The following is a 14,825-nucleotide window of genomic DNA, read 5'->3' as shown; positions in this document are numbered from 1 at the left end:
TCCTGCTCTTTCAGAAAGTGCCTCCAGAGCTCCTGCCATTCTCTTTCCATCTGTATTTGTTTCTAAGTGACTGCCTTTTGTCTTCAGCGAAAGGGATTTCTAGCTGTGTTTGCAGAAGAAAGCCTGAACTAGTTAGAAGCTGCTTCAGCTTCACGGCATGGAGTTTCTCTAATAATGAAATATCCACAGATTACATCAGCAGAGAACAGTGATGATGTAGTTGGAACGGCAGCTGGAAAGCTGCGCTGCATTTAGCGTGGTAGCATCTGTTGAGATGCCACCAATAATGACCTGTGCTTGGCGAGTGTTGACCTTGCCTTGCACAGGATATCTGTTGCGACAGAACAATTTGTGGCATTGCAAAATGATGGAAAAATAAATGGTCTCCATTTACTGCACAAGTTTGTCTGCTCTGAAAGATGCTGCTGAATGCTGTAGTTTTAATTCCTATGTAATGGAACAAGGGCTAAAGAGTGATTCGTAATGGCAGCAATTTTTTTTCTATCCTTTCCCCTGAAACAGCAATAAAATAAGTGATAAAAATACTAGTTTTGCCAGAGAGCTTGGTCACCAATTAAACGTGCTCTTCAGTGAATTATTTATATTGTTTCTTACCATCTCTTTTCAATATTGTAACAGTTTCCTAGATCAGCCTCAGACAGTAAAATAATTTTACCTTGAAATAAAAATGTAATTACTAAAATTTCTGATTATACTAGGCTCAGTGTCTGTGAACCATAGCTACAGCAGAGAATTTATCACTGCTCTGTATCAGTAATTGGCAGAGGCTGACGCTTGGAGAAGGGAGTTCCAAACAGCAATATATTATGTTATATGGGCTTTTCCCCGTCGTCTTGAGGATACAAAATGTGTTCGCAAAGCTCTCCTAGCCAGAATTACCAATATGACTGTGTTTATGGTTTTGTGGAGTGACATCTCTGTTGCTAGTTTTTTCAAAAGACTGAATGAATTAATAGTTTCATTTTGTGCAACAGACTTGATTTTCCCAGTAGTTTTGAAGTTTTAGCTGCTGTCCTCAGTTATAATGATATTGGGATGAAGGCTGTATTTGTTTGGGTTTTTTTTTTTTTTCTATTATGGGCTCTATCTGTGTTTCAGCCATTCAGACAAATTCAGACACCAGCTTTTATTTCTGAGTGAATTTCAGACAATTTCAGCAAGTAGGAATCTCTTCAGACTGTTTACTCCTTTGTACATTTATTAAAAATTAAAATGACTATTTATACCTTTTTTAAGGAAAAATTAATCTCTTAGTTACTTTTCTGAAGCCTTACTGGTTTTCATAAGTCAGTTCTTTCTCTTTATTTTTAAAAAGAAATGACTAACGTAAATTCCCAGTTTGGTTTTAAAAGGGGGAATTAAGGCATTGTAAGGGTGCTGCCCTGCCTTTCGGCCCTTACTTACGATTATTTCTTTTTTTCCTAATTTTCCTATTTTTTTAAAACATTTCTATCATCGCTGTGTTGCTGAGTCTCTGAAGAGAGGACGCGGAGGCTTAGTGGTGGGGTACAACAAGCAGATTGCACTCTCTTGAGTTCTGCAGAGACCAGTGCCACAGGTTTTTGGGGAGCAGCCTTGTGCCCCACCACGTTGGATCCTGCAAGGAGGAAGTATGGGGCCAACTCAAAGCAAGATGCAAGGAAGAAAGATCTGATTTCTCAAGGGACTTGTCAAGTCCTGGTACAGGAAGGTGGTAGAGGCAGGAAAGCCCAGTTAAGTCTACTCTGGTTTTTTTAGTTTTCAACACATGAAGTTGACTTCTTTTCTTAAATCATATCTTTCCTGTTTTTATGTAATCTTTCATTTTAGTGAAAAATGAAGTCTCTCTTACTTTTTTTTTTTTGCCAGAATTGGCCTTTAATAACATCCTCATGAATGGCCTGCTTAGGGATCTTGCCCTGGATGGACAAGGCTTTAATCATCTGTCTTTAGTGAGACAAAACTCCAGCTGAAAAATATCTGAAATACCTGTCCTCTCTTAGCGACCTGTGCTTTCACATGAATCTGCCTGCAGAAGACCGGCTGTGAACTTCTAATGGTGTTGACGTTAACCTGGCGGTGCTCTTTCAGAAATCGGATGGTGACAGCTCAGACTTGCCTTAAGCATATTTCCAGGTAGCAGCTTGTTGATGAGTACTTGCTGGCATGTCCATGCCAGCGTATGCAGATCTGGGATGAGAGCTGGCCTCCCTTGCTAGTGATGGCTGTCGTGCACCCTGTGTTTGGACAAGGATAGAAAGCAAGCTGGCTGCCCAGTCTCTGTGATGATGAAGGTTGACTTCAGAACTCATCTCTGCAGTGCGTGCAGGCAGCAGAGCCAACCTGTTCAATAAGGTCTTTCTCCAGAAAAAGAAATGTCTTTCAGTGGTCCACAGTGCTGTGTGAATCTGTGTGATACCTGGGTAAAGATACACCTCAGTCCTGTGCAGAGTTTTGAATTGGTTTCGTCTTAAAATAGTCTTTCTGCTAAATAAGAATTTGACTCTTTCTTGCTGTAGAAAGGCAAGTTATACAGATAATATGAATCCAAGTTTCTTAAAGAAACCCAGTGTCTGCTTTCTCATGCAGCTTAGCTACAGCACCTCTTTTATTCTAGGTCAGTATGGTTTTTCTTTCTCCGGTTGCTTAATGCATTTTATACAAGAAATGTCTTACAGTATAGTCTTTCAGGGGATCATGGTTTACTGTAATGCACATGGTAGGTAAACCAGCCCAATACAAAAGGATACGTTCTTTTTGTGAATCATACTCTAAATTTCTGTAGTAAGCCCTGCTTTTTCATCAGAGCAATAATACTTTCAAACCCAGAAACTTTATAAGCAATGATGTGGTCCTGGTTCATTGACCTTTCATCAACAAATCAGTAAAGAAGAGCATGGAAAAGGACAAGAGATGCCAGATAGAACTTCACCTCCTGGGGATGAATGGGAGGGAATTGAAGAAGAGTTCCTGATCACCATAAATCATCTGCCACTGAAGAAGCATGACGGATTTAGTCATCCACAGACCAGAGGGATCCATTTTCATGTAATTTTTTTTTATCTCTAAAACCTTATAGACATAAGAGGAGTTCTCAGTTTCAGATGAAGAAGTCTGATGTTTTCTCTTGGATTTGTTTCATGGAAGTTGTTTGATGCCGTGTAGACAGAACTGGATTGAGGTACAGATACCAGCTTCTTTTCACAGTTGTCTTGTGGCTGTCACTTTCCCTTCTACAAGAAGACTGGGATTGAAAAGGCCTGAACACAACAGGACATATGTATCAGTGTGGTGCCTTCATTTTTTTCTGGGCACCAAACACTGCCCTGATAAAGGACCATTCTTACAGTGGCCTGTGCAAAAAAAAAAAAAAATTGTATGCTTTGGCTCAGTGTCATGCCATTGAATGGGGTCTTTCAAATTCAGAGGAAAATTATTTTCTACTTGTAATTCCATATTCAAATAAAGAAAAGCTATTGGTGTCCCCTAGTAGGTCTTGATGCCATAAGTGCCTTCATCTGTCCAGTCAGATTTTGTACGTTGACTCTTGCTTTTTTATCTTTCTTGTGCTAGTATCTATTGTGATGCTTCATTACCTTTGACTTGCACACCGACTGCTTTCATCTGTTAGAAATGTCAGCGCCTTACAGAGGTTTTCCAGTTCATGCCAGTAGGAAATCACAGCTTGTGAAAAGGCTATCCCTGCCAGTCAGTTCGATCCTGAGATGTGTTTGCAAACAGACTGGGAAACACACATATTTCACTTTTCTTTTTTGGGTTGGTTTGCATCGCTAACATGAGGAATGGTGTTTCAGTATGAACACATGCAGTCTGGCTGTCCTGTTCAGCCATGTTTCTCAGGTGGTCTGAGGTCAGTACCTCTGTGCAGGGAGTACCCGGACACCAGCAACATGCATCTCACGTACAGACATAAATTGTAGTAGTTCTGCGTGGAAAATGCAGCTCTTTGAAAGTCCTGAGCTGTACTCATTGGAAAAAAAAAATCTAGAATTTAATTCCTATTTTATCCCTGAGCATATGTGGACATATTTTGGTGTATTTATTTTTGCTAATGGATAAGTTTTTGAAATAAATTAATGTTACTCGACTAAGTGATATTTTCTTATCCCAGGGTGCTCCCAGCAATTTTACGTGATTTCCTTGCAGGTATTTATTCACATACAAAATAATTTCTACTAAATGTAGAAAATGTTGGAGAAATATTGTTGTTTTAAGTCTCTGGGTTAACAATTTTCTTTCTGCTGTGAGTTTTGTCTGCTTTTACTTCAAAGTCATTTCTGTTTAGGTCTTCCTGATACTGCATGTCGTTACAACGGTAAATAACGGTATGTTGGTTCCTCTGCGCCTTTGGCTAATTGGTTTGAAAGGAGTAATTTAATGCAGCCATAGCGTAACACTTTGCTAACTGTTCATTTGATTAGATGTATACGTGCATATACTTGTATAACAAGCACAGAAGCGGTGCCTATCTTAAAGTGAAAAGAATACTGTGAACTGTATGAATCTGAGCTGATCTGAAGCTTTGCCTCTTTGCATGATAAAGGCTTAGTATTTTCCTGTTCCAGCATGCATTGAAAGGCCCAATATGTAAGTTTTATGAATGCTGACGTAACTGTGGTATTTTGGAGTTTTATGAACCAGTTATTTAACCTTATGTGTATCTGGACTTGCAGGTGTTGCCACACATACGTCAGTGTGATGTTTAGACATTTGATCTTTACATGTCACTTTTTGCATGATGCGTTTGAATTATTGTAGGTGTTTTGCCCTTATTTTCCTTTTATATGATTGAGAAGAGTTTGGCTAAGTTGTTCAGTTGGAAAACAAAAACGGGCAAGATGGGAGATGAATGGGCTTTAAAACAAGTAAGAACTTGGAGTCAGGAACTGTGTACTTGAATGCAGTAGAGGCTACAATGAGGGACATTTAGAAGCCGGTGTTTAGAATGTTTGGGAATTTCTATAACTGATTATATGAATGTTTCTTATTTCAGGTACTGGGCTGTGGATGAGGCTCATTATTGAATTTAAGTGTAATGGTACTGTCTGGTTTTTCATACTGTAGAATTTGCTCAGATTAATCCTCGAGTGGTAAATAAGTAACTTAAGTGGCTCTGGGGAAGAAGCAGTCTGGTTTGTGCCGTGGAGTGTAAGAGTTATTTCAAGTTATCTGCCATTTGTGTGTATGTGCATAAATGTGAGTAGTAGAAATGAGAGACTTCAGAAATAAGCAACCATGATAAAACACCCATTAAGAGGCTTGAGACTTAACAAACTTTTAATTCAAAAAAGAGATTAAGAGCAGCAGAATAACAACAGGTTATTCACCTGTCATCCTGAAGGTGTTTTGAGCACTGTATCTGAAGGCTGGAAACAAGTTGCCAGACTAGATGAGCCATGGCTCATTGGTGTGATGCTTCTCATTCTCGGGGATTTTTTTTTTATTATTTCTTGCTAGTTCAGTTCAGTGTGGTGCTGCCCCCCTTAATCACGTCTGCTCAAGTGGTGGTAGAAATGTCAGTCTGGGAGGTTACTTTTTTCTCCCTTCAGCTTGGTGATCCTTGGTGTTGATCATAGCAACTGGCTAATAGTACATACCATAATGATACTACTAAAGCAGTTTAGCTGGGAAGTTTAGAAGAGCCCTGACTCCCTTCCCAGCCTCTGGAAAGCATGTAACCAGAAGAAAGTAACTGGCCCCACTGGGATGCAGCTGGTTTGCACGTAGGTGATGCCTCTGCCCAGTGAGATCTCTTACAGGTATCTATAATCTCAGGTAAATCTGGGACTGTCTCAAGTTGTTATATGAATTGCTGGTGCGTTCTTAAGTTAGGAGGAGGTTTGTCAGAGAGCCAGTATTTCATCTTTGTTGGCACCATGGATGTGTTTTCGGTATTATTTTCCTATCCTATTATAAAACTGGTTGAAAACAATATGGGGTGTGTGCAAAATGAATGCTCATTTGTTTTGTTCCCATTGTTTTGAACAAGCAGTATTTTAGATGTGGTAAGTAAACCCAGTGTGGGTTGTTTGGCCTGTGGGGTTTTCAGTTTTGATAAGCTGACTTTGATTAGCAGAAATATATGCTCTGCTAGCATGCACTGAGAAGGGACGGTTCTGTGATGAAGAGGATAGAGTACACCACAACTCCAAATATTTCTTTATATGCTGTGATTTAACGTACTTGAATCTAAACCTTATTAGAAGAGCTAGTGTATCTAGCTCCAGTGTTAGATAGCTGCCTTATTAGAACAGCTCTTTGGAAAGTAGTGTATTTTCTTCCCTCTCATTATAGGCTGAGTCAAATGTGGCTTTGTCAGCTTCCTTTGAGCCTCAGTAATTCAGTGTTTTTTTCTGCTGTTCATTTACACAGGAACTCTATGACAGCGGTACCATCACTTGCATCAGAGGCAGACACGGAAGAACTGTTCAAGTCTTAGTAACTTTGATCCATTTTCTTTTCTTTCCCCAACCCCCCTGCCCTGGCCCTGTTCCCAGCAGATATATGGAGTGATCAGTCATTTCAGACAGACCCAGATTTACCACCTGGCTGGAAAAAAATCAATGATGTCGCTGGGATCTACTACTGGCACATACCAACAGGAACAACTCAATGGCAACGTCCCATGTCCATCCCAACAGATCTCCAGGGCTCACGAAAAGGATCGCTTGGTTCCATTACTCCATCTCCTACTCCCGAAACTGAGGTAACATACAGTGTCTTCTTGTGGGCTGCATATGTAAAGAAAATTGGAATAACTTTTTGAATTGAAATAACTTTTTGCAGGTTTGTGAGTTAGCTAAACTGAGCTTTAGAATATGGGGCCTGATAATATCCCGAAGTGTAGCTATTTGTTGATAATGTGTCGTAAGTATCTACTTTCTGTGTGCGTTTTGTAATGGCTGTGCTTCATGAAGCATCCTACGCTTTGGATGCGTAGGATGAAATCAGACATGTCTCGATAAATTAGGCAGATGATAAATTAGCGCCTGATGAATGTGAACCTGCTGCAGTTCAGTAGCAGGCACTGAAGCGCTGCTGCATTGTAAGGAAACAGGATACATACAATTTTTGCACTTTATAGCAGTCTTGTGGCTGGGCTCTTTGCATCTTTGTTCTTTTTGGTTCGCTTGTTAGGAGTATCACACAAAGACCATATGAGTCTTCATTTAAGACACTAACTCCTTTACAGGGTAGTTTCTGTTAAAGAAATGTGAAGTATTCTGAAGTATAAGTCTCTTAAAATCCTGTCAGTAAAAAATATCTGCACAAGTGGATCACCATGTTGCAGTCAGTCTTTAGCTTGAAACAGAATGAAATGCATTGTCTCTTCCACATATGGTGAAAGAGCAGTATGTTATACCGTCTTTTAAAAGAATCCTTTCAGGCACAATCCATAGGGTGGATTGGTGTCATATAAGTAGAAAAATTACATAAATTTGCCGCAAGAAGAGCATGCTTCAAAAAATGTAATCACTTTGTTTTAGTATGCTGGGAAGACTTCTGTGCAATGAAATACTAATATAAAATCAAATTGTTCTGAGATTCTTTTTCATACTAACTTCAGAACAAGGTCCACAGTTTTATGAAATCAAGTTTTGGATCAGGCAATCCTTAATTTTTACTTAGTTATCTTTTAAAACGTATTTAGACATATTTCTTCTGTTCTGGATTTTGTTAATAATATGCACCAAAAAACTTAAATGAAAACTAAGAGGAGTTAAGGACATTCAAGTGTGTACGACCATGTTGATCCTGAAAATTTTGTCCTGTACAGGCTTAAACATGTACATTCTTGTTTGTTGTTTTAGAAATATTGCTCCCACACGTTCCTAAATGCTACTCATAAGGTTTGCAAACTTGACCACAACATTTCAGTTATATTTTACATCAGTCAAGCTCTCGTGGGATGTACTGTTCACCAAGCATGCTGGAAATTGTTTCTGAGAGGGTTCATGGAGAAAGAACAGCAATTGTTGTCATTCAGGTAGAAAACAAGAAAAAAAATCCAGAAATAATGAATGGAAAGTGCTGCACGTACTTCCAGTAGAAATTCCTGTAATGTACACGTGAGGAATATAGCTTCACCATTAAGTGTTTTTCTTTCTCTAAAATATGGTGAATGGGGCTTTAATTACTAAGTTATAGAAGTCTCTTGCAAAACGCCTCTTGTGAAAAAATCAATATGGTTGGTAAATTGCAGAGGGAAAATACATATATGTAATTCAAATATTTTTCTACCTGTGTTTAAATTGTCTTTACAATGAAAATTTCAGACCTGCTAGTAATGTGGGTGATGTACTTTTAACCTTTCACAATTTGGCTTGCTTTAAATGAAGACTAGTTTGTGATTATGAACAATGATCATTAATTCTCCTCATAGAGAAAATGAAATGTATGAATTATAACAGCGTAGATTTTAAGATCATGCAGATGTATTAAGTAAGACATTTGAAGAGTCCTCCTAAAATGCCATGCATGTGAGTACATTGTAGGCTCATCTAGGTTTTGATATGGCAGTTCCAATTCAGCAAGAAATTTAATCCAGCTAAGATTTATGCTTATACAGTTTTGTGGCAGCATAAAGACCATATATTGTAGTGTAAAAGATGATACAGAAAATAAGCAAGTTTCAAAAATTTGTATTAGTATGATATTGTGTAGTTAATTGGAGGTGTAGACAAAAGCGTTTGTCTCTTGAAGGTTTCTGCGTTCATTGATAAGCATCTTACATACTGTTACTGAAACAATACTGATTTTTTTTGACTCGGTGGTTATTAAGATAGCATTGCAGTACAGTACCAGCAGACTTACAGTAATGAAGTTCAAAACAAGAGTATGAATTGGGCTCGGGACTTTGCACACTGCCAAATTCTGAAACTGCTATAAAGAAGGCCTGTAGCTGGAGCTGTAATGGGAAATTCTAGGTCTTACATTTCTTGAAACCACAGATGTTGAGCTTTATTAAGAGGGAGCTGAAGAAATAATCCTTTGGGATTCAGCTGGTTCTGAGCAGTAAGAGGGAAATAAACCGTGGTGTGGGTTGAAGAGAAAGAGGTAGGCAGCGAAATAATTTGTAATATAGATTTAACAGTGTCAGCTACTATGAATCTTCGGTTTTTCATCTCTCAGCAATCAATGCTTACCAGGACCTAATCATCTCCAGGTCACTTGCAGGCGATATTGATTTTAGTCTGTTCACTGCACTGCAGCCTACCCCAGGTGTTGCCCCTCTCCGTCCCTGTGAAGGATTATCCTAGGCATCTGTGATACGGTCAGTCTGTCACTTCACGAAAGATGTGAAATTAAGTCTAGAATAGGGGCTTCCACATGCCTGTATCCCAGCGCCACCACTGGCAGCAGCAGTTGTGGTGGACAGCTTCCAGCTCGAAGCTGGACCACGTGTGAGCTGTGTACTACTGGTTCCCTCATTGCTGTGTGAAAGCCTGTGCTCCGAGACAATGTGATTTGGGAGGGCTGGTTTAGTTCATTAGTTCATTCCCACGTGCTGGAATTTGTACTGCTGTCTTCTGAAAAGGTTGGGGAATATATAGGTTTTAGGCAGATGAAAGAGTATAATCAAGGATTGAAGACTGGCATGGGTAGGATTTCATATCTGTCCCGATAGGCTTCCGTGAGTCGAAAAAAAAAAAAAAAACTTTTATCTTTATCACATTTGCCTGTGAAGTATCATGTGCTAGTCTTGAGATGAGTTTAATTGGGCTCTTCCAGCTTTTGAGTTTGTCAAAACTCAAAAGTTAGAAACACTTTTTTTTGTTGTTTTTGAGAATGCCTTTTCACCCTTTGTCTGTTTCCTCCTTTTTTTTTTTTAATCATTTTATGTCCCTGTCTCTTAAATGATGTGATATACGGAAGCTTTGCTTCGTTTGGTAGAATGTGGCTCACAGCTGAGGGCAGTCAACAAAGAACAGATCAAGTCAGCTATTTTCATGTTGAAGATTACTCTGGGTATAAAGAAAAGCAGTTACTTTACTATTATTGAACTGAGAATCAGAAAAAAAAAGGTAGGGAGGAATGATGTTGTAACATATACAAATGGCAAAAGGGGGGTTAAAAAGGAAAAAAAATGTGAAAATGTCTTTTGCACAGCCTGCAAAGCAATTTTTCGTTCATAAGATAATCAGTGAATTTCAATCCAAAGCAGTTATGGTTTAACCTTATGTGAAAATCCTGCAGATTTAACAAAAATGCTAATAAATGCTAAATACAAATAACCTGGAACATTCCTTCCCTATGTTCCCCTAGAAAGCATAAAAATGTGTTTTGGTCTTACACAGCTGATTAAATTTGACTTAGTTTTAGACTGCTCTTTCCTTCTCTGTGTTGCCAAGTGACTTCTTTTGTGAATCCCTTTCTTTTGTAATGTGCTCTTCCAAATTTTAGAAATTTTGCTGCCTCTTTCCCATTTCCTATGCAGAGAAAATTCCATAAGGTTTGATTTTCAGCAAGAACTTCAAGATCATGGCAAAATTTGGTGATGATAGTTGTGTTGTCTTATAGCCTGTCTCATCTTAGGCCTGGATCACCTCTAGAAGTTCTTCTGTAGGTAACATAACCACTAGCACCTAATATTTAAAGAGGAGAAGCTTAGTAGGAAAAGCTAATAACTCAATTAATTCAGAGGCATGTTAGGGAAGTGTTACTCCTGGGGTTTGTTTCTCACAAATAATTTCTTCAGCGGGGGTGTACTGAGAACACTTCTTGAGGTGAGAGTTCCTCCCTGCGAATTAATACATTGGGCTATATTAATAGATACCACTTCGTCTTGGGGCTGAGCTGGACAGCCTGGGAGAGCTCACCTTAAAAGGGCAACTACTTACAGGAATACCTGATTTGGTGGAGCTACAAAGAGGTGCTTCTGAGTCTCTCAGCAGCCAAATCTCCTGTCCCATCTGGCTCTTGTTCAGGACTGTGGTACCTCTGTCCTTGTGGGGAAGAGGAGAGGGGCAACTCCAACATCAGCTGCTCCTCCCAGGCTTTATAGAGAAGGATGAACCTCAGGTTGCTGTAGTCCTAAATGTAGTGCTACTTGCTTGATTGTACCAGTGAATGCCTCTGGAAATTTTGAGAAACATGAATGGTAAATGAGAGGGTGTGAGATTTGTTTGAGGTTTTTTTCTTATTTTGTTCAATTTTTTAAAAAAATTGCTAGACTTTACAAAACTACTTTTTCAGCAAGAAATTTCTCTGCGCTCCTTAATAATGCTTCTTCCCTTCACTATCCTTTTCTTGTGCTTTCTTTCTGGGAATATTTTATTTTTACCTTCTATGTGTTTTATCCTTGTTGTCTTCCAGTATTTCTAGATCCAGTAGCATTAGGGTCTTTTAACAAAAGTGCCAATCAAATGGAAATCCTAATGTTTCTTCTTAATTACTGTTTATCAAAGGCTGTAGCAGCTGTGGCCAACATTCATATTCAGATTCATTTTGCTTGCTTTTAAGATCATAGTTAAAGAGTAATTTCATTGTCTGTTCCTAATTTATATTAACTTTCCCTGTTTCAATCATTTGTTTTGGTAAGTAACTGTTAGAGGCATGTCTTCTCTCTGCTTTCTTCCAAATGCCATGGTACAGTGGAGTAATTAGTTGAAGTTTGAGGTGATCTGTTCCCTAACCCATCCTGTAAATATCAATGCTAACAACAGTGTCTTGTGTTTTTTTCTTTTTTCTTTTTTTTTTTATCAATGTGCTTCTTCCTGTGTGAATAATTATGTGTCTAGAAACAGCCATGGAGTGATTTTGCTGTACTGAATGGGGGAAAGATTAATAGTGACATTTGGAAGGCAAGTATATTGTCAGATTTTAGAACCTTTAATTCTATTACCTTTGGTTTTTTGCATGGCAGTGGCTGGTTTTTTTCCCCTTTTATTTTTCCATTAATGTCATTCATAACCTAGGCCAAAGTGAATGGGGGTACTGCTAGGGATGTCTAGCTCACAAACATGCTGCCTTTTCTGATCTTTCCACTTGGAATGGTTCAGTCTAAACTAGCAGGGCAACTGCCATGATGTAACGAATAAGATGCCTGCACTGAATGAAATGCAGCTTGAGAATATATGCATGCCTCTTTTCAACTTCAGCCAGAAATACTATTGCTTCTTTGCAGGGAGGATTTAATTTCCCTTTGAAATAAGAAAGAACATGGTGGTGTACTTAATTAGTAGCACTTAATACTGCACTAATAGCACTACCTTTATCTCTAGGATCTGCATGCAGCCACTGTGAACCCAGACCCAAGTCTGAAAGAGTTTGAAGGAGCAACGTTACGCTATGCCTCTTTGAAGCTCAGGTACAGTGACTTCGGAAGTCTCTGAGGAATGACCAGCTCCATATTGTACTGTGCTGGAATCGTTGTATGATTTAAAAATTGATTTTGTCTTTTTTTTTTCCTGTAATAGAAATGGGCCACAGTCTGATGACGATGATTCTTGTAGCATCAACAGTGATCCAGAAGCCAAGGTCTGTAAGAATATCCACAGTGGGATAAGAGTTAAAAATTTGCAATTGTAAACATAACCTGCAAGGTGCAGAATGTCCCCTAAGTTTTGAAATTAACTGTACTCCTCCTTTTGACACAATGTAGATTGACCATGCAAGACTAATCCCATCAAAGGAATTTTTAGATTTAAAACTTCGTTCAGTTTGGTCAGGAAAGTGTGTCTTATTATTAAATCACATAAGCCAAGAAATTGAATGTTACAGTTCAAGATTCTACTGTCCAGCTGTGATAACTGACCCTTTACACAATTAAGTGATTTTTCTGGCCTGACTGAGAGAAGGCTCTGTTGTTTGTCATGGCTGGATAGCCTCCTGGGGCATTCAGTGTCAGAATTTGCTCTTTATTGTCGAGTTTATCCCTTTTTTAAGTACTCTTCCTTGTTTATGTGGCTGCTTGAACTTGCAGCTAGTAACAAGGAAGTTAATTTTTAGTGCAAGGAGCTTTGTATTTTCAAACAGAGAATGGAGTCCAGTTTGAGGATAAAATTCATAGAGAAAAATGACACCATTATGTGAAAGAAATACCATAATTAAATCTGAGCCTTTACTGTTGTAATCGAAGGTTTTTGAGGTTTTGAATGCTTGTATACATGTCTCCGGATTTGTCTTGTTGATAGTTTTGCCTAGTGCTTGCATGCATTTTTTAATGATGTGTGTGAGTGTCTATAATTGGAAATCCAAGTAATAAGGTTTTTGGCATTGCCATACACCTGCAGTGAATGACAGGATCAGAAGCTGCTTAAATGCAGGAAGAAAGTGACAGAGTTAATAATTATCATAACATTAATGATATATTTTAGGAGAGAAAACAGACCGATCAGAGTACTTAAACTTCTTTGTCATCATGATTATTTGGCTTGTAATGTTTAAATCAGATGTGAATAAATGTGTTTTGCTTGGCAGGCTGGCTGTTAAAATGTAAGGGTGTCAGATGTGCTCGTTACAATGACAAGCACTAAATTCTGAGCACAGTAAGTGGAGCTGCAGGAGTGATGAGCATTAGGTAGCAGTCCTCAGAATCAAAAAGCTGTTCCTTTCATGATAAGCCTTATGGTATGGAAAGCATTGTGGGGAGGCAGTATTTTGGTATATCTGGCTCTTTACCAGATGATTTGCACAAGGAGCCCTTCCTTTTTTTTTGCATTAGGAGCCCTTCCTGCATGAAAACCACAGCAATATTTGTGTGGATGAATAACTCGCGTGTCATCATCTCCCTTCCCTCTCTGGCTTGCTGTGAAAAATTTAAAATTTATAGAACTGATAACCACATGGTTCAATGCCAAAAGATTGTCCTCTTTTGTCTATCACAGCTGGTTTTGTTTCTCCTGATTATGCAAAACCATGCTGCTGGTGCTTAGACGGGCAAACTGAGCACTGAAACATTCACAGCAGTGACTGAGGAGCAAGACAAGAAATAGAGGAGAAACTATACATGTTGGAGCGTGGGCTTTTTTAAAATCATTAGAGTCAAATCACCTTACCTGTTACCTGTCACTGCCTGTGAGGATGGTGTTGTGTGTGTACGTGGTCCTGCAGGTGAAGCTCAGCAGTGCTGATGTTGCTTTGCTGCAGGAGAAACTGTGGGTAGAGCTATTCAGTGCATCTGTCTCGAGGACAGGACAAGCAGCTGCTGCATGGCTGTACCTCACAGGGATGGGAAGTGGTCCAGAAAAAGCAGGCAAAATCTTCACCTGTGGAAAATGCTCTGGAATCTTTAGTTCTCACACGGATAGGAAGGGGTGTGGTATGTGGATTCCTTGCTAGCCCATTTTACCCAAAATACTGCAAGACTGAAAGAAGTCTGATAGAGCTTGCAACTGATGACCTGAGACTTGGAAGTGAGTTTATATTTTTAGCCCCTCTAGGCTTTCCTCTGCCACATGACATGCCTTAACAGTATTTGACTGAAGCCTGCTTTTGCGTGGCATCCATCACAGATATGTTTTCTTCATGTCAACATAAGAAAAGGAAGCTTTAACTCATTAAACTCTCTATTGGAAGAATTTGTTAAAATGCTAGAGATATTTTAGAGTTCTTAAATCTTTTTAAACTTATTTATGACAGTGGCCAGTACATTTGGGAAAAAAAATAAATTTCCTCAGTGGCACTGAGTAATGCTGTCTTTCAGCAAAGGGAACCATGCCACCTTGTGGAAGGCTGAAGTAGTTGTTTTCTGCCAGAGTCTGTCAACTTCTGCAAAGATTATAGTACTGCAAAAACATCATTCTTGGGAAAAGTGTGTCATATAATTAATGCAGTGCTTTTAAGAAAAGTGATTCGTGCAG

General features: G+C 38.9%; 1 protein-coding gene across 1 annotated transcript in view; it reads left to right on the top strand.

The window, feature by feature from the left end:
• The window catches only part of LOC104500416 (amyloid beta A4 precursor protein-binding family B member 2-like), a gene marked incomplete at its 3' end in the record, with an annotated part of 42,486 nt that extends 29,985 nt beyond the window's left edge, over positions 1 to 12,501 (top strand). The window contains exons 3-6 of the mRNA XM_010144058.1: positions 6,522 to 6,727; positions 11,763 to 11,825; positions 12,246 to 12,331; positions 12,441 to 12,501. Coding sequence (XP_010142360.1) covers positions 6,522 to 6,727; positions 11,763 to 11,825; positions 12,246 to 12,331; positions 12,441 to 12,501 — 416 coding nt within the window. The remainder of the gene's footprint in view (positions 1 to 6,521; positions 6,728 to 11,762; positions 11,826 to 12,245; positions 12,332 to 12,440) is intronic.
• Positions 12,502 to 14,825: the final 2,324 nt, after the last annotated feature.

This window comes from Buceros rhinoceros, unplaced genomic scaffold, assembly GCF_000710305.1.
Source record: "Buceros rhinoceros silvestris isolate BGI_N320 unplaced genomic scaffold, ASM71030v1 scaffold10089, whole genome shotgun sequence".
Lineage (NCBI taxonomy): Eukaryota > Metazoa > Chordata > Aves > Bucerotiformes > Bucerotidae > Buceros > Buceros rhinoceros.
The sequence above is the reverse complement of the archived record's forward strand: the minus strand, read 5'-3'. Positions and strand labels throughout refer to the sequence as shown.